The following is a 22,119-nucleotide window of genomic DNA, read 5'->3' on the forward strand; positions in this document are numbered from 1 at the left end:
TTGCACCAAAGGTTTATGAGAACAGAGTAATTCAGTGACCATTAAGCCCATATTCAAAGAGTTTTTTCCAGCTAACTTGTGGAATTAGCCAAACAAACTCCAATGTGTTAACTTCCCCTAGCTAAATTTTATCTGGGCAAATCGTTGCCCGGAGAAAGTTTATCCAGGCAAAAAAGCGGCAGCTCTGGGAGTGTTCCCAAGGTACAGTTTTTATTCAGTGATGGTGAAGGTTCCCTGGGTAATTATTCAAGTAAATCACCATCCGGGAAACTTTGGATCAGATATTCAGCCCAAGCGGGACCTCTCTGTGCACCCATCAATTACAGCAATTCTGCCAAGATTTCTGACGCACTCTCAGGAGTGATGAAACTAAAATTCAGTGGCCCTCTATTTACTCCTTAAAGAGAAAATATTCCATTTGTCTGAGGTGGAGAAGATTTAAGTGGGCATGATATCATGAAGAGGATGAATGATTTCTGTAATTCTTTGAAAAGTGCGTGGATCCATAGACTGAAGATAATACTCGAGTTAATGAAAACGCGTATTATCTATCAGCAGGAGTCCCCTCCATCCACTATCACTGGGCTCATTCAAGCAAATCAGAGATTTTCCTAAGGGCAGCAAGAGTCTGCAAGGCGACTGTGCTCAGCCCTGTAGGTCTGCGAGAGCTAGTGTCGACCCAAGTGGTCATCTGCTTAAACTAGCAAAAGGTTTCTTGAAAAACTGGAAGCATTTTAAGAAAGGAAGAAAATAAGAGAAGGCTTTCAGTAGGAAGGGTCTGAGAATGGAGACAGATAAATAGAAGAATTGGTAAAACACCACACCATACCTATCAGGGAAGCCAGTTTAGGAGGCATTTTTGAAAGCAGGAATTTGGTGTATACAGCACGACTGACATGCTGCTGGTTATATTCAAGTTCAGCTTCGGCCAAGGCTGTCCTGCAGTGAAAAGGACAAGCACAAGATTAACACGACCACCAATGCTCTCCCTTCCATCTGTCATTAAGTTTAGAAATTGATTATTACCTTGCTGATGGAGACCAATACACGGGTTTATAATCCTGATAAATATAACCCTAAAGGGAAAAGAAATCCATTTTATGTCTGAGATGAGCGTTTTAAGCAGCAGTTCTTACTAAATACTAATGTAACGTAGTTATTACAAGCCTTTGCTGGACCTAGAAATTGATTTATTTCCTAAGAGTTTTTTTAAAAATCATTTTGAATTTGAGTGCTTTGCTTTTCTTGGCTAATCCCCAGCGGCGGATTTATAATCCCGGCTGCCCTTGGGTGTGCTGACAGCTCCCCTCCCACAATTTTCATGTGTGATGTGACGTCCAACAAGGAAGAACAGTCATAGTGACCACCCAGTCAATTGGTCAGATAAGATGGTGCTGCAGGTGAGGATCCAAGCCAAATGACTCACACAGGCAAGACAGCTGCTCAGAGGCACTTGCCAGCTCTCTCTACTGGTAAATCTGCCCCAGCCAGTCCCCTTAAATCTAGGGAAGCCATGCTGCTCTCTCCATTTCTGCCGATGGATCTACAAAATGCTTAAAATTCTTTCCTTGCTTAACCTCACCATTTCACCAAAAGGTGTTCACGTTCTATGATACAAAAACAGAAAAAAATCTTATGCAAGTACTGTTAGCCATAGAGCAGATCCAAAGTGATCACTTTAAGTATTTTTCTACTGTTCCTATTCATACCCCAGATCAGTCCAGACTCCTGGGTTTTGTCTCCCTGCCAGCAGATGGAGACAGAGAAGAAAAGCTTTATTGACTGACTGCTACTTAACCTAGTGCACCACCTGCAGTCCCTCAATTACAAAAAAAAGACCCGATTGTTTTACAAAGCATCTTGGAGAGAGTTTCTCGACTTTGGCCGGCTCTGTGGTGACCGAAGGGGGATGACCCTAAGGTGGTCTGGCAGTTTTGCAGAGAAGAGTTTTGGCCATTGATTCCACATGTGCTTCAACAGCTAGGCAGCAAACTTCCTCAGGCGGAGTCAGATCAGAAAAGGGGTGTACCCCATCATGGTCGGCTTGAGAGATCCGGCTAAGGCTTTTAAAGTCCACAAGTTGATAAAGCAGCTGGTCGTCAGGGAGTGGGTCACCCCTGAGACTATGGTGAAGTTGTACCCGTTACTGGAGGAATCACTCGAGCATTTGATTTTTCCGAAGGTCTCTTCAGTCTCTGCAGCGACCAAGTAAACCACCATTCTGGTGACAGGGTCCACTGCGGAGGACTAGAAGCTGGATGTTCACCTTAAGAGGATTTTTTTTTTAGGTTTCTGCTTTGGATATCCGGGCTGCAGTATACAGCAATTTTATGCAGAGAACTTGTTTTGGCTGGGCTCAACAATTGCAGGCGAAGGAGACGTTATCATCCTCCACGATGCAGGCAGAGTGCTTGGAGGCAGCAGTGGCCTATATGGTGGATGTGTATGACTTGATTAGGACGTTCTCCGGTGTTATGTCGTCAGCAGTTTCAGCCAGGCAGCTGCTCTGGTTAACAAACTGGTCTGCAGATGTTTGTCAAAGTCTCAGATAGGGACCTCCCAATCAAAAGGCATGTTTGGGCAAGATTTAATGCAGCTGGTGAAGCATCTGGGAGAGTCCAAGGGACATATATTGCCAGAGGACAAGCCAAAGAGGGGAAAGAAATCCTCCCACTCATTCGCATTTTAGAGAATATAGATTATATTGGCAGATCAGAGGCCCTTCAGCAGTACTGAGGCAAAGCTTGGGCAGGACTCAGACCTTTCGAGGTGGGTAAAAGCTGAGATACCCCTGGTCAAGGAACAAAGGAACTAAGTCTTCAAAATGAAACGAGGCCGGTCCACTCTTCTCTTGAGGACTGATGGCCCACTTTTACAAGGAGTGGACCAGTGGGTCTTGGGAGTGATAAAATGACAGCTATGCATTAGAATATACATGTCCAGTGAGGGAAGCCTTCATCGCACCAAACAGGTAGCGTTTCGTGACACAGTGGACCATTTGTGACAGCTTAGAGCGATAGTGTTGGTACCCCAAAAAGAACGGGGAGAAGGTCGATATTCCATTTATTTCATGATCCAGAAAAAGGAAGGGACGTTCAGACCGATTTTGGATTTAAAGAAGGTCAATATGACCCTCAAGGTACCAAGGTTTCTTATAGAGATGCTATGTTTGGTCATAGTGGCAGCTCGCAAGGGAGAGTTCCTGGTGGCACTAGATCTCACCGAGCCATACCTACATATCCAAATCATGCAGGAGCACCAGAAGTTCCTGCAGTTTATGAATCTGGGAGACCATTTCCACTTTTGTGCTTCAGTTTGGCGAACAGCGCCACATTCGTTCATCAAAGTGATGGTGGTGGTGGCAGTTGCCCTTCAGAAGGAGGAGTGCTGGTATAACCATATTTGGATGACTGGCTTATTTAGACAAAGTCGACAGACCTCTGTCATTTGGCAGTGCAGCGGGTCCTAGAGAAGTTAAAGGCTCTGGGCTGGGAGCTGATGCCAGCAAAGAGCCATTCCAATCCTTGGAGTACCTAGGGGCTTGATTTGACACCCAGAATGGCAAGGTATTTCTCATGGAGAACAGGATGCTTAAGCTGCAAAGTAAGGTTCACCACCTGTTGTGACTCAAGGTGCCCAGAGTTTGGGATTATTTTCAGGTCTGGGGGTCTTTGGCATCTACACCAGATAAAGTTTCCTGGGCGTTTGTGAATATGTGGCCCCTTCAAAGAGCACTTCCTTCATGTTGGATCACGTTATCAAAGGAGCTGCAAATTCCTCTCCCTCTCAGGGGTTCTTGGTTAGGTGACTCTGAAATGGGGGATGGACTTGGAAATCCTGGACTGAGTGGTAGGGACTCTCCAATTGGTGAGCAGTGTGTCAGGATCAGACTCGTAGGGTCTATGGTCAAAGGAGGAGGCATCATAGTCTATCAGTCGGTTAAAGATGAGAGCTTTCTGACATGTTACAAGGTTGGGCAGTGCGAGTTCTATTGGACAAGGCAATGATGGTGGCTTATTTCAACCGAAGGGAGAGACCAAAAGTCGGAAGGTTTTTCAGGAGGCTCACTTGTTGATTCACTGGATGGAGCAACACCCTGGCAGTGTCTCACATAGCCGGAGTGGGCAATGTGCTGGCAAATTTTCTCAGCATGCTAAAGTTGGAACCTGGAGAATAAACATAAGAACATGCCATGCTGGGTCAGACCAAGGGTCCATCAAGCCCAGCATCCTGTTTCCAACAGAGGCCAAACCAGGTCACAAGAACCTGGCAATTACCCAAACACTAAGAAGATCCCATGCTACTGATGCAATTAATAGCAGTGGCTATTCCCTAAGTCAACTTGATTAATAGCAGTTAATGGACTTCTCCTCCAAGAACTTATCCAAACCTTTTTTGAACTCAGCTACACTAATTGCATTAACCACATCTTCTGGCAACAAATTCCAGAGCTTTATTGTGCGTTGAGTGAAAAAGAATTTTCTCCAATTAGTCTTAAATGTGCTACTTGCTAACTTCATGGAATGCCCCCTAGTCCTTCTATTATTCGAAAGTGTAAATAACAGAGTCACATCTACTCGTTCAAGACCTCTCATGATCTTAAGAACTCTATCATATCCCCCCTCAGCCGTCTCTTCTCCAAGCTGAATAGCCCTAACCTCTTCAGCCTTTCCTCATAGGGGAGCTGTTCCATACCCTTTATCATTTTGGTTGCCCTTCTCTGTACCTTCTCCATCGCAACTATATCTTTTTTGAGAAGCGGCGACCAGAATTTTACACAGTATTCAAGGTACGGTCTCACCATGGAGCGATATAGAGGCATTATGACATGTTTTGTTTTATTAACCAATTCCTTCCTAATAATTCCTAACATTCTGTTTGCTTTTTTGACTGCTGCAGCACAGAGCCGACGATTTTAAAGTATTATCCACTATGATGCCTAGATATTTTTCCTGGGTGGTAGCTCCTAATATGGAACCTAACATCGTGTAACTACAGCAAGGGTTATTTTTCCCTATATGCAACACCTTGCACTTGTCCACATTAAATTTCATCTACCATTTGGATGCCCAATCTTCCAGTCTTGCAAGGTCCTCTTGTAATGTATAACAGTCCGCTTGTGATTTAACTACTCTGAATAATTTGAATCATCTGCAATTTGATTATCTCACTCGTCGTATTCCTTTCCAGATCATTTATATATATATATTGAAAAGCACCGGTCCAAGTACAGATCCATTAGGCACCACTGTTTATCCTTTTCCACTGAGAAAAGTGACCATTTAATCCTACTCTCTGTTTCCTGTCTTTTAACCAGTTTGTAATCCACGAAAAGACATCGCCTCCTATCCCATGACTTTTTAGTTTTCGTAGAAGCCTCTCATGAGGGACTTTGTCAAACGCCTTCTGAAAATCCAAATACACTACATCTACCGGTTCACCTTTATCCACATGTTTATTAACCCCTTCAAAAAAATGAGCTGTCGGAGGAAGCAATGAGCTGTCGGAGGAAGCAATGTTTCTTGTTCGGGCCAGGTAGGGAATGCTTCGCATGTACTTGATTGTGGCACGACGAAATGCCAAGGCAGTGCACTTTTATAGTCGCAGGCGAGAACATGGAACAGAAGGAATTGACGATCTGGTGTCACTGTGGCCACCGGGGATTCTCCTTTACATCTTTCCTCTGTGGCTGTTGCTGGGCAGGGTGATACGGTACAGAGACACCTGGACGAAGTGATTCTTGTGGTTCTGGAATGGCCATGTCAGCCATGGCCCGCGAACCTAATAAGCTTGGTGGTGGAGGATACATTAAGGTTCAGGCAACCTGTGAGACAGTTGCACCAGGGTCCCATATTTGTGGATTAGGTGGATTGTTTTTGAGAGGAACTGATTGAGATAGAAGGGGGTATTCCGAAAATGTCATTGCCACCTTCTGCAGGCCGGACAGCCGTTCATCCTTGGCTTATGTTAGGATGTGGAGGACTTTTGATGCTTGGAGTGCTGAACAGGGCGTGCAGCCTACTCAGGATTCAATTTCCCATACCTTAACCTTTTTTCAAAAAGGTCTAGTGAGGGGTCTAGCCTATAATTTCCTTTGGGTAAAGGTGGCAGCTTTAGGCTGTCTTCGAGGTAAAGTGCAGGAAGTGTCCCTGGCCTCGCATCTGGCTGTGATTCGTTTTCTTTGATGGGCAAAACACTTGCGGCCTCCAATGCAGAAGGTGTGTCCCTTATGGAATCTTAATTTGGTGCCAAGGGTGTTGTGTGAGGCTCCATTCAAGTCACTGCGGAGGACAGTTCTAAAGGATTTAACTCTGAAGGTGTTTTTTTGGTGGCGATATGTTTGGCCAGAAGAATTTCAGAGCTTCAGGTGTTGTCTTGCAGAGATCCTTTTCTTCAGTTTATGGAGAATGGGGTCTCCTTGTGAATAGTGCCCTCATTTCTTCCGAATGTTGTTTTGGACTTTCATCTAAAACAGTGGAACTTCCTGCCTTACTGAATTTGAATTTGTTTGTGCTGCACACGAAGGAACTTTGTGTGTTGGATATGCGGAGTTGTTATGGTATCGCTAGGTGACTAATAGTTTCTGGAGATCAGATCATATTTTTGTGCTTTGGAATAGGTCAAGAAAGGGGTGCAGGACATCCAAGGCTACTATTGCAAGATGGCTGAAGGACGTGATTAGCTTGGCATATATTTTGTAAAGTCCGTCCAGTTTCGTAAGGTCTAAGGGATCATTCAACTCGGGCACAAGCAACTTCATGGGCTGAGTGTAAGCTGGTGTCTTCACAATAAATATGTCAGGCGGCTACTTGGAAGTCATTACACACTTTCTCCAGGCATTACCAGTTGGGTGTCTGAGATCTGGAGAAAGATTATTACTAGCAGAGTTATCACATTCCTACCCAATATAGGGAGCTTGGGTACATCCCAGGAGTCTGGATTGATCTGAGGTATGAACAGGAAAGGAAAATTGGTTCTTTCCTGCTAATTTTCATTTTTGGAATACCATAAATCAGTCCAGAAACCAACCCATTCAGTAAAGCCCGCTTTTCATGGCAGTTTGTTTGGCTACATGATCTTCTGTTTAATGTTGTTGGAACGAGTTTCCTATAGAGGCTCCGCCTCCCTTCTGCTAGGTGAGGGTCTTTTGTTTTGTTATAGTTATCTTGGCTTGGGTACAGGTCATACTGAGAGTCTGCAGATGGCACACTAGGTTAAATAGCAGTGTCATTAAAGCTTTTCTTTTCTTTCTCCATCTGCTGGCAGGGAGGCAAAACCCAGGAGACTGGACTGATCTGTGGTATTGCAGGAATGAAAATTGGCAGGTAAGAACCAATTTTTCTACCTTGAATAATACTGACATTTCAAATAAACAAGGTATCAGGTGGACCAGTGGCTCAGTGTGTGTACTGTGCTCTTTACGTCTGATTTTCCAGCCAGGCTTCTGTTCTTCAGGTCAGCCAGGGGCGAGGGATGCTGCACAGGCAGCGTCCTAGCCATTCCACAATGGCCAGACAGGGCATACGTGGCAAAGTGCATGTGAAAGGGAGCAGAGTCTGTGGCTTTTGGGCAAGGGCTGTCACTGCGATGGGTAAGTGGGAGAGAAGGGCAGTTGGAAACGGAGGCTCATGGGGCCACAGCTCCAGGAGAAGCCGATTCCATTCTGACTAAATCCGGAAACCCAAGACGAGCAAGAGACAACTGCTGGGTCAAAGCAAAACCAACAAAAGAATGTAAACAAGAAAGCGGTGAACATACGTGCTAGTCCAGTACCTTGTCATACATTTGATGGAAAACTTTCAGCTGTTTTGCTTCATATTTCTTGTCAAATGTGTAATAGCAATTATTCCAGTCTGCCATTACACCCCAACGAACAAACGCAGATTTCTGCTTCTCATTGCTTTTCTGCAAACTTTTTAGCTGAAAAGCAAGGAATGTATTACTATGTACAACTTCAAAGATTAAATGTATTAATTACATTTTTACTATCTATTTGGTTCTCCCCTCTGCCAAGATCTATCTTATTCCGTGTTCATGTGAATCATTACTTTTTCACCTTGCTGAAGTTATCATTGGGACATGAGAGATGAGAAACTGAAAAAAAAAGAATGTATTTGTGATATTCAGTAACTTAATTTGAAAGTTTCTCTGGAGGTCTTAGTAGCCATAAAATGACTTCAAAAATGGGCTTCTACGGAAATGAGGCCTTTTGCTTAGATGGCAAATGAAGATTTAGAACAGGGATGGGTGGTCCTGAAGGCTCCCTGACCAGTTGAGTTTTCAGGATGTCCCTAATGAATTTGTATGCAACTAAGGCAATGTGCATGCAAATCTGGCAATGCACAATTCATTAGGCACATCCTGAAAACCTGACCCATTAGGAATTCTCAAAGATGAGTGTTGCCTGCCCTTGATTTAAGGGGACATCTTAGTTCTTGAGTTCAAGACTCTGGTTTCTCAAGGACACCATGTGAGACTTTGGTCAAGTCTTCTCCTCAGCGTTCTGGGATCCAGCTGAACAAAGGTATCAGAATTTAGGAAAGCCGGATCATAAACAAAGTAAATGCTACCTTCAGTGGGAGAAAGAACTAAAGAAAGGATTTAGCAGGTGGTTGTCCTGTCAGGGACTCTCTGACTTGCCAATACAAACATTCCAACAACTGGCAATCATTCCAGCTCTTCACAGTGCCCAAGAAACCTTTAGTAGCTGGACTCATCTAGGTCTATAGGTTTAGGCCACTACCCTGCTATCTTCTCAGATTTCAACGTACCGAAGCTAAGAAGAAAGTGAAAAGTCAACTATCAAACTCCAAAGCAGCAGTATCCAAATCCCAAATAACCAGAAGAAAATAAATGGGTAACATCATCTGTAAAAGGTTCCATGCTCTTTTATACACGTGCACGGAGATAGCTTGCACGCACTAACTGAAGAAATGCAGGAAAGAAAAACCTCTTCTGGCATAAATCATGTGCAAGGACCATTAAGAGAAGCGGGAGCTTCCTGCACATTCCGACAAGAGGTGACATCTCTTACGCTATTTTAATTTTGTTTTATTTTTATTTATATTCCACTTTATGTGACACTTCAAGGTATATTACATTCAGGTATTGTAGGTACTGTGATTCCCTATCCCTTGAGGGCTGACAATCTAAGGGACCAATGCAGTATTGTACGCTCAGGCTAGCTTGTGATTGGACGCGCTAGGCTAACACCCGATGCAAAAAGGGGAACAGTAGGCAATAGCACTCATCACATGTAAATGCCATGTAGATGAAGTTATTGGCTATTAACCGCGATGCAAAAAAAATCACAGTGCGCCCAAGGTCACAAGGGGCAGCAGTGGGAGCTGAACTCTGGTTCTCAGCCTGCGGCTCTAACCACTAGGCTACTCCTCCACTCTATAACAGTTGACATATTGTTCCTACAATATAAATTTATTATAGCAAGGCTAACTTCTTCTGGAGATCACTTTTTGGTAAAGTTTGGTTTCAGATTGCTGTGGCTACCTACACTGAAAGGAAGCTGGTGCCTCTAGCAGCTCTGGGGCCCGCTGAGCTCCAAACCTTGTCAAAAAGATAGAACTATTGCTTTAAGAAGAATCACAACACTTAGGACATGCCCATTTTTCCTCTCTTTGCTGACACTGTAGTATCTCACTGCATACATTCTCCTCTGGCACCAGCAGAGAAAGGGAGGGAAGTGAAGGAGCAGTTACAACCATTCTAAATAGGAGCATTTTTTCCAAAGTCCATTTTTAATTAGCATAACGTGTACAGCATTACTTGGAAGCACTGCATCCTTCAGAAGTCTCTGCTTGCTGGGACAAAAATACAGTCCACATAGACTGTTGCTTTTTAATAAAAATCAGTTACCTTTTTGTCTAATTTCCATTGCTGACAAATTCCGCACATCTTCCCCAAGGTCAGCCAATGCTTTCAGCTCTATAGGCAAACCGTGGCAATCCCATCCTGGTACATAGTGCACCTTGTACCCTCGCATCATCTGAAATCGATTAGCAATGTCTTTCAAAATCTGCAAATAGAGAGCATAAGGTCAGAAGACCACAAACGTCACCTTCTGAAGCACATAATGCAACATCCTTTTACTCAGCAATTATCTTAGGATTGCAAAAAAAACATCTGCATGCAGGCAGCACATCTGGAAGCTCTGATAAGTAATATCAAGCACAAGTTTGAATGAAGAGAGAAATCAAAATGTATAAAAAAAAAAAGAACACACAAGTTAGAACTAGAGAGGTTATATTGCAGGATGGACACAAGGGAAAGGTCATTTCCAAAATAAATACTCACGAGAGGCTGTGGCCCAGCCAGAGGATGGTAGGTAAGAATGGCCATTACCATAAACAGAATGAGAGTTTCAACCAGTCAGAAGTCAATAACTGTGCGTAGTTAATAGCTATGTGATTGATGTCTATAGGCATTACACCAATCCTTGTCATCTGTTTGGATGAAACCTGCACCTGAACGCCCACAGTATAGCTCAGAACACAGAATACTGCCAGAGACAGGTGTCCCATCCCCACTGAGCCTCCCACTTAGATAGCCTAGATAAGAAACCATCTTTTGAAATAAAAACAGTTTTTCTCCCATTGCCAAAGTAATAACCCCCTGGAAGTCTCAGCTGAACCTTAGAATAAAGTTTTCATGCTCCATGAAGAGCTCCTGCAGCTAGCAAATAGAAAGCCAAGTCAATTTATCCACACTACCAATGAGTATACAGTGCTAAAATATACAGGAATAGTAAAAAAAATAATAATAATGTTAATTCATTTTTTTTGCCACTATTTGATATTCTTCGCATTTTGGTGGGGCTCCCACACAGTGCAACTGGGCTCTTTTCTTGTGATTTCTTCCCTTGTTTTTATTATGCAGGGTCCCGATTTCTATGGTTATAAATCTTTGCCGTGCTTGCTTCTTCAACTCAGAAGCACCAAGGCAACTGACAGAGTCTCTCTTGCTATGTCTGTGTAATGTGCTTCGTGTAATGTGCTGTAACTTTACAATATGTTCAGACCATGCATATTTATATGTTATGTTGTATTATGTCACTGATTTTCACCTCTAAGTTTTATTATACATGGGTTCACTGTATTTCATTATGTTACAGGGTACTCTGCCTTGAACAGGTTGATAATCTTTGGCAAGGTGACTAGCGCTCGAATTAAATTAAAATATCACATGATACTGTGGCTTTCTTCTGGGTGCTGCACCCTTGTCTGCCCTCTAGCTCCTCTTACAGGGAGCTAACCAATGGGCTCTGAGCAACAACAAATATTTTATGACCCCTTCCCCCCCCCCACCCAAATCATGTTGTAGTCTAAGCCAGTGCTTCTCCACTCAGTCTTCAGGGAACACCTAGCCAGTCAGGTTTTCAGGAGATCCACAAAGAATATGCATGAGATAGATTTGCATACAATGGAAGCAGTTCATGCAAATCTCTTTCATGTATATTCATGGTGGATATCCTGAAAACCAAAGTAGATAGGGGGTACTCCAGGACCAGCTTGAAAAACACCAATCTAAACCATTCCAGTTTTCACTGCAAATCTATTCAGCCATACCTCTACCAGGAAAAATGTTCATCTAGTTAAACTTCAATTAAACAGCGACTACAGAAAAAGAATGGAAGTCTCTCAATATGCTTAGCCTGATACACTCCATGGAATTCTGCATAAAATAACTCAATTTTCCAGTTACTTTCTCCTCCCAAGAGTATATAGCATGTTTCTTTATCAAGTGCTATACACAATGAGAAATTACTACTTACTTGATAATTTCCTTTTCTCTAGTAGAGACAGGTTAATCCACGACCAGTGGGTTTATACACCTCTACCAGCAGATGGAGAAGGAGCAAAGCTTACGCCATGATATATATAACAACCCTGCTCTGGTATCAGCCCGCCAGTATTATCTGTGAAAGTCAATTGTAGACAAACTAACAATCTAGGGACTGAAACTGACACTTACCAGTAATTCCCGGAAACGCAGCCATTCAGGAGGACAATAGAAACATAAAATGGCAGCCAAGGATGGGAAAGTGGATTAACCAGTCTTCACTAAAGAAAAGAAAATTATCAGGTAAATAGTAATTTCTCATTTCTCAGCATTCAGACAGGTTAATTCACAACCAGTGGAGTGTACCCAAGCCACTCTCGAAGAGGGCAGAGGCTGCTCACGGTCTGACCAACACCACATGCGCGAAGGCTGCAGTCTCCAGAGCCTGTCACATCCAGATGGTAATTCCGAGAAAAAGTGTGTAAGGAGGACCACATCGCTGCTCGGCAAATTTAAACAGGAGACAACAATCGAAGCTCCGCCCATAACACTGCCTGAGCCCTAACATGTTCAGGTATCAGATGCTCAGCATCCACATACACAGCTATCATAGCCTGTGATGTCGGCTCACCCCATTTACCCCCACCATGAAGTACAAACAGCTAGTCAGTCTTCCTAAGAGGTCTAGAAACCTCCAAATAGCTCAAGAGATGTCATTTGACATCCAAGGTCTCCAACAGATGATATTCATCCACATCTCTCTCCCTGTCCAGCATCAGCAGGGAAATCGATTGATTGAAGTTTAAATCCGAAACCACTTTTGGCAAAAATGATGGAACATTTCACAGCTGGACTGCCCCTCGAGTCACTCGCAGGAATGATACCCGGCAAGAAAGAGCCCGCAGTTCATAAATTCTACGTGCAGAACAAATTGCCATAAGAAAAACTGTCTTCAAGGTAAGTAACCTCAAGGAGAGGCTACACAGAGGTTGACAGGTGGGACCCGCCAGAAATCCAGAACCAGATTAAGACTCCACAAAGGCACCAGCAACCTCACCCCCTTAAAGAACCAGGTCACATCTGGATGGGCCGACAAGGGTCCACCATTCACATGAACTCAGAAACAGGCAAGAGCCGCCATCTGTACCTTCAAGGAATTAAGGGCCAAGTCCTTAATCAATCCATCCTGCAAGAAGTCCAAAATGAGCAGAATCTTAACCCGAATGAAGAGGTAATTGAACTTGCGAGGAGTAGGATAATTGTCGCATTCTATATTTCAGTTCGGACTTCCTGGAAGTGGAAGGGCCTGATAGGGGTGTCTCCCAGGCTCTTTTCATGACTGAATCCAGTACCTCGTGAGATGGAAGAACAGTAGGTTCTGCCGGGCTCTCAAATATTTTTAGGAGGCCAAGTACATCCGCTCTTGGATCTGGAAGTTTTTTGGTTTCAATGTTTAGTCGTTGTCCCACCTCTTCGTGGTTACATATTATGCTCTGTTTTCCATCAGGTTCTGTTCCTTTTCTCCTCTTCCTGTTTTTCCCTCTCTTCTCTCGCCCCTTCTCTCTTCCTATCTGCTCCCCTCCCCCCACCCTGGTTTTTTGTATTTTCCTCCTTCAGTTATATTGTAAACTGGCATGATGTACCCATGAATGTCAATATATAAAAGCTAATAAATAAATTAAATAATAAACAGAATAAGTCAGATCCTCTGGAGGAGAGAGAGACTGGTTCCGGCTGTTCTTTGGGGGATGGGGTCGGAAGGGTATCCCATTGAGGAACCTGGTGATGATGTCTGAGGTGACTGGTCCCCAAGAGGAGGAGAAGGGGAAGGTGGTGCAGGCCCCGGATGGGGCTGTCCTGTGGAGATACTGGAGCCTCTTCTGGTAGGCATCCTCCTTGAGTCACTACTGTTGCCAAGAATTGTGATAAAATCAAGGAAATTTGCGACATCGCCTGCAAGGCTAATGTTTCTTGAGGTGGTATGTCAGGTAAAAATGACGCACCCCGTGGTGGAGCCTGTGGCGGCAGAGTGGGTTGCTCAGTGACTGAGTCCGGAGTTTTTGGGGATGCTGATGACTTTGCCTTCTTGCATAAAGGCTCGTAAGGGCTCAATCTTCGAGACGCCAAGGATGCTGGAGAGGTATCTGGGGGAGAAGATGAAATATCTTCGTCCACTCTCGAGAGGTGACTGTTCTTTCTGCCTCTTGTAGCCAGATATGTGCTTTTTTGGTGGCTTCGAAGGGTTTTGCGTCGATGGAGTCGATGACAGAAGGTGGTGATGGTGTGTCAGAGCTGATGTGCTTCGATGCTTCAAAGACTTGTGGACATGCTTCGAGCCCGAAGCATGGCTCCTGCTACCCACGCCGGATGCATTGGCGCGTCCATAGTGCATTGGAGCCTCGTGTCGAAATGAGCCCTGAGATAGTTGAGTGTCTGAGATGGATTCAAGTGACTCTTCGCCCGATTGACCACCCAGCCGAGAGCCTCTAGCAGACAAATAACTTTCTGTACCGATGAACGGCAGCCGTCTAACGATTTCTCCCGAATCAGCCAATCGTCGAGATAAGGGTGCACCAGCACTTCCTGGTGCCGAAGAGTCACCGCCGCCACCACCACCATCACCTTGGTGAACGTGTGAGGAACCGTGGCCAGCCCAAAAGGGAGAGTCTGGAACTGGAAATGCTGATCCAGCACTGTGAACCTCAGGAAGCGGTGATGATCATGATGAACGGGGACATGGAGATACGCCTCAGTCAGATCCAGGGAAGCCATAAACTCTCGAGAGCGCACCGCCGCAATCACGGAATGTAAAGTCTCCATGTGAAACCGTGGGATCTTTAACGATGCATTGACTATCTTGAGGTCTAGAATGGGGCAAAAGGTGCCCTCTTTCTTCAGTACCACAAAGTAGATGGAGTAACGACCCCTGCCCCGCTCGTGCGGAGGAACTGGGATTACCGCCCCCAACTCGCGCAACCTGCGCAAAATTTCCCGAACTGCGCGACGCTTTGCCGAAAATCTGCAGGGGGAGACAAAGAACAGGTCGCGAATGGGACGTGCAAACTCTAACGCGTAACCGTCTCTTATCACAGTGAGAACCCACTGATCCTGCATAACCTTGGTCCACTCCCTGTAAAATCCTGTCAGACGGCTGCCCTATATAGGGAACGGCGGAGTGAAATGGTCTCGCTTCATTGGGAGGACTTGACCCCAGTAGCTCCCCCACCCGTGGGAGCCCTGAAAGACCTCCGGCTGCCCTGAAAAGACTGACCCCAATTCGAGCCTCGAGGTTGACAAGGGTTCTGCGAAACCACGAGATCTCTAGAAGGCAGATCTTCTGCTGTCCCGAAAACGCGACCTGGACTGAAAAGCCTGCCGATTCAGAGGTTTGTCCTCCGACAACTTGTGCACCTTCGTCTCACTCAACCGCTTCATCAGCTGTTCCAACTGCTCCCCAAACAACAAACAACCCTTGAAGGGCAAGGAACCAACTGGGCTTTGGAAGACACATCCGTGGACCAATGACGGAGCCACAGCAAACATCTGGCCACTACCACGGAACTCATAATCCACGATAACGAACGCACCAAATCATAGAGAGCATCTGCTACGTAGGCGACCGATGCCTCCACGCGATCTGCGTTAGACGCGTTGGCCCCTGGTTGCATTTGCCCGTCCTGAAAACTCTGAACCCAGTGCAGACATACCTTTTGCATAAAGCTGGAGCAATGGCGGCCCGAAGCCCCAAGGCCGCCCCCTCAAAAATCCAGTTGAGATGAAGCGCCAACTTCCGATCCTGAACATCCCTTAAGGGCCGTGGCTCCCACAACCGGAATAGTGGTATTCTTAGTGACCGCGGAAACTGCCGCATCAACCTGCGGAAGTGCAAAAAGCTCCAAGGTTTGCTCTGGCAAGGGGTAGAGTATTGACATCGCTCTACCCACCCTTAACCCGGAGTCTGGGGAATCCCACTCACGCTCTACCAATTGCCATACAGACCTATGATAAGGGAAAGCAGAAAGAGGAGGCCTGAGGCTATCTAGGACAGGATCCGCCCCATCCATCTCTGGAACCTCCTGAGGAGCTTTGAACCCCAGCTCCTCAAGAACTTGAGGGAGCAGAGGCTCCAACTCCTCCCTCCGGAACAAGTGGAGAATTTTGGGGTCATCACCCTCCAGAACTGAAGGGGTCCCTCTGTCACCCCCCTGATCCAAGTCCGGTGGCCCCTGATCGTGGACGAGCGCTGCCTATGCTGCCACTGCCCCCACTGGAAGGATTGGGACCCTTAAGTCCTCCGTTTGTCCCGCCTGGGCTGGGCAAACTCAGGACCCCCAAGTCTCGCGACTGATTAGACCTCAACGCAGCACCCGGAGGCTGAAGGCACGGAACCCGAGCTGGCAGAGGCAACTGTGGGCCCCCCAGACCTTCCTGTTGAGCCAGATAGGCTTGATGAAGCAGGAGTATAGAAGTAGGAGTATAAAATCAGGGGGAAAAGGGCACAAACCTGAAGGCTCTCCCCTAGGTCCCCGAGGCAAGGGGACCTGCCTATTAGCCCCCTTGGAGACCCCCTGCTCTTCAAGGGGACTCGGATGGACCAGGGAAAGCCAGAGGGAGATCCCCCTCTCCCTCCAAACATGGCGGCGCGCGAATCCGCCGTCAAAATGGCTGCTGCTCCCATCACAAGGGAGACGGCAGACCCATAGCCATCAGCTGCATCCACAACAGGCCCAACTGCGGCAGCCGTGCGCCTCTCAAACCTATTTCGTTTTGTGATCCCCGGGAGGATGGATGGCCCCTCACCCCCCCGAAACGCACAGAGAGCACAGGCCGGCCCGACTAAAATGCGCCGGGACCACACCGCACATGCGGCAAGCCGAGCTGCGAACCATTCCCCCCCCCCCCCCCCAAGGCAAAAGAAAAAAAATCGAAAAAACAACAAAACCGACATGACAAACCCAGGGGGGGGGGGGGGGGGGCGGCGTCCCAGAGCCTTACCACTCAGCTGTCCTCACTTTCTTCTTTTTTTTTTTTTTTTTTTAACTTTACTAAAAAAAAAATAGCAGGGAAGTTCCTCTCCTAAATGTCCAGCTCAGTTCAGCCACAAGCAAAACCAAGGAGAGCAATCCCTGAAGAAGAAAAAGGAACTGAAAGCCGCTAGACCGGCCTCGTGAGGGGAGGGATCTGGACCACCAGATTTACACCCTACGGAACAACTTGGACTTCAGCTGGTCCACCTCAACCGAACAGGGAATGGCTCCCTAGGGGAACCAAACCCCTGGAAGGAAGGCTCACCCGAAAAAAACAAAAAGGCAGAAAAAAAAAAAAATAAAATAAGACTGCAGGTTTATGCTCCAGCCACCATCTGCTGGAGACCGAGAAATACTGATCTACTGCAGGTGGCACCAGGGCTTATCAAGCAGTGTCAGCGAGGCTTTTCTCTGTCTCCATCTGCTGGCAGGGATGAATAAACCCAGGAGTCTGGACTGATCTGGATACGTACAGGGAACAGACGAAATAAGCAGTCTGGAGTAATTTTATTTAAATACATTTGGGCTTTTTCAGCTTTCACAACCACCATTCTAATTTACTTGTTTATCAGTATCATTTGAAGATGCCTCCTTCTGAACTATGCGCTGCCAAGTGACTGACTACTTTCCCTCATGTTCTACTTTAAAAGTAGCGCTATCTCCTTTTTAAATGTTAGTGACAGCAGATGAGTTCCATCCTGGTTAAGGTGGAGCCCATCCTTTCGGAATAGGCTCTCCCTTCTCAACAAATCTAAAGTCCTCTTTCCTGCACCATCATCTCCCACATGCATTGAGACTCTGGAGCTCTGCCTGCCTCTGAAGACCTGCATGTGGAATGGGGAGCATTTCTGTGAATGCAACCCTGGAGGTCCTGGATTTCAGTTTCCTACCTAAAAGCCTAACCTTATCTTCCAGAACCTCCCTTCTGCACCTTTCTGTCATCACTACCCACATGTACCATGACAGCTGGCTCCTCTCCAGCACCCTCAAAGATCCTAAGCGATACGAGATCTGCCACTTTTGCACCAAGCAGGCAAGTTACCAAGCAGTCCTCACACCCAGCAGCCACCCAATTATCCTCTTTCCTAATGATTGAATTCCCATTTACAACGGCCATCCTAACCCATCCCTACTGGGCACAGACCTCTGGAGACACATTCTCAGTGCAAGACGACAATGCATCACCTGGAAGGCAGGTCCTAGCTACAGGTTCACTTCCTACAATTCCAAGGTGCTGCTCTCCTTTCAGGTGACCTTTCCCCTCTAAATCAACAAGGAGGCTACTAGACTGGAGTTGGAACCACTCTACTATGTCCCTGAAGGGCTCCTCTATATACCTCTCTGTCCGTCTATGCTCCTCCAGGTCTACCACTCTGACCTCCAGAGATCGAGCTCATTCTCTGAGAGTCAGGCACTCTGTGCACCAGATGCACTCACACACGCACATCCTCTCACCAGCAAAAATGTGGCACTTGTAAAAGACTAGACAGCCCTCCAGTTTTGCTGCTTGACTACTGTCTGCATATTTTAGCTTTTAATCTATTATAGAAGTTAGGTTTCTAAATTAGTTTAGTTTAATTTGACTACTCTGTTTGCAAATCACCTATAATGGACCAACAGTTTCTTTGAAACTGTCAAAAATTATGCACTTTTGTGCAAGGTCACTCATTGACTGCCAATCTGAAACTTTTTCCAATGCCCAAATTATGAAGTATTTATATAAAAAGAAGATTTGAATCTAGAATGGATGGGAAAGGGTTAAAAAAAAATCAGCTTCTACAAGCAGACAGAATATGCTTTCAAAACTTACACTCAAGCCGAACATGCAATAAGGTCAAACAGTCAGCAGCCACCAAGCAAAGTCTACCCTACAGTCTAATTTAATTTTTTTGAAAAAGAATTTCTCTAGTATCAACAAAACTCCCACACTTCACAGTGCACTTTTTGTACTCACCAGTTTAGCTCCCATCTATACAGCCAACCATCTTTCTGACTTTTACTGTCAACTTAGCTGCCAGACTCTATGCTATTCAAACTTCACTAGATCCCTCGTGTTTCCCAACAATCCCCCCACAATGTTGTTTATGAAAATGTTGAAAAGAACTATTCCAAGGACTGATTCTTGCAGCACATCATTAGTAACGCATCTCTCTTCGGAGTGAACTCCATTTACCACTACCCTTTGACACCTCCTACTCAACCAGTTTCTAACTAATCATTCACTTTAGGGGCCATACCAAGGGCAATCTATTTATAAATTGCCTATGCAGAACTGTGTCAAGGGTCATACTAAAATCTAAGGGGGTAATTTTCAAAAGGAGTTATGCGCATAAATCTAACTACTATTGTAGCAATTTTCAAATGCCATTTACTCGAGTAATTTGCACTTATGTGAGTAAACTCTATGGACAATTCAATGGCATATACTGTAGCAATTTTCAAAAGCCCACTTGCCCAGGTAAATGCTTTTTAAAAACAGGCTCCACCCTGATACAACTCTCTGGTTACCCAATCAAAGAAATTGATCAGATTAGTCTCACAAGACCTACCTCTGGTAAAATTATGCACAATCCATTTTTTTTTTTTTTATGACGGCCTGGTTTTTCAAAGACAATCAACTTTCATCAGACCACTGGCCCCTTTTGATATTGTTTGACCTGCATTTCCCCCTCATAATCCAGATATTATAAGAGTCAAGTTTCCTATAGAGCCATGTTTGCAAGGAAATAGTCTAATATAGTGGTTCTCAACCTTTTTCCCATCGTGACACACCTAACAGACCACACTCACGTGTGACACACTGCTCATTACAATTTACGGTGGAAATAAAAAATAAAGGTCCAGTATTATTTTTATTGTTAAGAATGACACAAGGAAAAGATACATATTCTGTCTGAACAGAAATTGCATAAACGGTAAACATCCCACACCAAAACAGCACCAATTTCCAGCACTTAACAGTAACCACCTTACCTAAGAAAAGGTAACACTGAAAATATTACACCAGGCCTTAAGACACCAATACATCTCCTATTAGGAAAACGGACCAAGTCAGGCTACTATAGAGCCCTACACAGAAACTACACCCCAGCAGAAAACCTCACCTGAATCACATGTGCTGACCCTCACCTAACAAAGAATAAAGAGACCAAAACGCATAACTAGAAGCATGCAGACAAAAACTGAATTGGAAACCGCAACAAGCCAGAGTCTCTGTATGCACTGCAACAAAGGAAAAAAAGAAACCACCCATCCTTATAAAACAAATCAAGAAATATAAAATCAGTAGCAGTAAAACCATACTAACAAAAAGAACAGATTATTTCAAAACAGCGGATAAATGGAATATCCAATAATTAAAAACTCATATCAACAATTTCTAGATACCAATAAAATATTTCAAAATAGAAGATACAAAGACCCAGTAATGAAAAATAATAAGGATACAAAAAATGTTTTGCTCTGCATACCTGGGAACGTTTGATATCCAGGTGCCCTGAGATTGTTTTGAATTAGCAGGAGGAGGAGTGGTTTGCTTGGAACCTTCTCCTCTCTCTCTCTCTCACACTGGTTCTCAATCGCTCACATATACACATGCTTTTTCTCTCTCACTTATATAGGCTCTTAATTACACACATGCTGTCTATCTTTTCAGGCTTACACACACGGGCTTTCAAATCACACACATATATGCTGTCCTTTTCTCTCACACACAGACTCTCATTCACATGCTTACAAACAGGCTCTCTCTCTTTCTCTCATTTACACACAGGCTCTCAATCACATACTCACATGCTCCCTCACCTAAACCAGCTCTCAGTCACACACATACTCTCTTTCAAATGTACAGGCTCTCAATTATTCACATACATGCTCTCTCACTCACACACACCCAGGATCTCAAACACACATGCTTGCTCATTCACTCACTCACTCACCCCCTCCCCCAAACTAGTGGCAGCAGCAGCCTCCTCCACTTCTAACCCTAAAGGCAGCAGCAACCTACTTTATTTTCAGCCCTCGCGGAGCAAGGAGTCTCATTGGCTGCAGGGGTTGACGACGTTCTTCGTTTTTCTCGGAGCTGCGATGCTCATGCCTCAGGCTGCGCCTCTCTTTTCTTCGGGCTGATGCTGCCTGCACTAGCATGGTCTCTTCTTCCCACGCACACACCCGCTGATCACCACTTCCTCTTCCGGGCCGCGGGGAGGGGGCGGGAAGAAGACAGCATGCCAGTGCTGCTGACTCCAGCTGTCCTGCCGCATTCCGCCCGGGCTTTCAGCGTTTTATTCTGTGTAGGACTATCTTGCTCGGGTAGGGGGAGCAGCTGGGTCAGCAGAGGACAGGGAAGTGTGGCGACACACCTGCGTGTGCTTGGCGACACACCGGTTGAGAACCACTGGTCTAATACACCAATAAGTGGCTCTAAACAAGCCTGATGTGGGATGGCCTGACACACATTTGGAGAGTCAGAATGCAGACAGCCCTACACACTTATCACCTGACAGCCCAGAGAAAAGGGGAAATAAAAAGGGACTAGCACATAGATTCAAGTGAGGGCCTAGGCTGCAAATAAGACTTACCTTATTTAATGCATGTCCAATGTGAGGATCCCCATTGGCATATGGAGGTCCATCATGAAGGCAAAATTCTTTCTTAGTTTTCCTCTCCCGCTGCCAAAGGTACAGGTCTGAAAAGCCACATTTCTAAGGACACAAAACAAAACGCACCCTTTTAATGGAGATTCTGAATGTGCTTGCGGAATGCAATGATGTAGCAATTCCGAGAAATCAAAAACATGAACATTACAGATTCAAATACAAAGCAAAAAACAGAGTAGATAGCTGTGCATTACTGATCCAATGAGAACAGGAGGAGGAGAGCCCTGTCGGTTTGCATTTTCTAACTCAGGAGTGCTCAATCTGGTCCTTGGGACCCTTCCTTCCCTCCCTCCCCCCCAGCCAATTGGAATTTCAGGATATCCCTAATAAATATGCATGAAGTATATTTGCATAAACTGAAGACAGTGCATGCAAATTAATCTCATGCAAATTCATTAGAGATAGCCTAAAAACCTGACAGGCTGGGGCTGCCGCTCCCAGAACTGGTTTAGAGCACCCCTAATTTCTGTCCATCCTTCAGGAAGCATCGTTTCCCACTACGATATGAAGGTGAGAAATCTACTCTCCTCCCTCGAAAAGCAGCAAGTTCTCTTTTTTGATCCATTGGACTACAGGCTAGAAATTAGTCCCTGTTTTTGTGGGTCTCATTTTCCTCCCTCTGGTTTTTAATGTTGTCT

At 45.2% G+C, this 22,119-nt stretch overlaps 2 protein-coding genes across 2 annotated transcripts in view; one reads left to right on the forward strand and one right to left on the reverse strand.

Moving 5' to 3' along the window:
- Positions 1-22,119, reverse strand: part of IARS2 (isoleucyl-tRNA synthetase 2, mitochondrial) — a 165,046-nt gene that overhangs the window by 137,063 nt on the left and 5,864 nt on the right. Inside the window, 6 exon segments of the mRNA XM_029593171.1 lie at positions 830-939; positions 1,027-1,076; positions 7,774-7,897; positions 7,899-7,920; positions 9,874-10,033; positions 21,404-21,526. Of these exon segments, the coding sequence (XP_029449031.1) occupies positions 830-939; positions 1,027-1,076; positions 7,774-7,897; positions 7,899-7,920; positions 9,874-10,033; positions 21,404-21,526 (589 nt within the window).
- Positions 1-22,119, forward strand: part of BPNT1 (3'(2'), 5'-bisphosphate nucleotidase 1) — a 118,972-nt gene that overhangs the window by 27,523 nt on the left and 69,330 nt on the right. The window contains exon 2 of the mRNA XM_029593174.1: positions 7,267-7,325. The gene's annotated coding sequence lies outside the window, so the exon portion shown is untranslated. The remainder of the gene's footprint in view (positions 1-7,266; positions 7,326-22,119) is intronic.

Source organism: Rhinatrema bivittatum, chromosome 3, assembly GCF_901001135.1.
Source record: "Rhinatrema bivittatum chromosome 3, aRhiBiv1.1, whole genome shotgun sequence".
NCBI lineage: Eukaryota > Metazoa > Chordata > Amphibia > Gymnophiona > Rhinatrematidae > Rhinatrema > Rhinatrema bivittatum.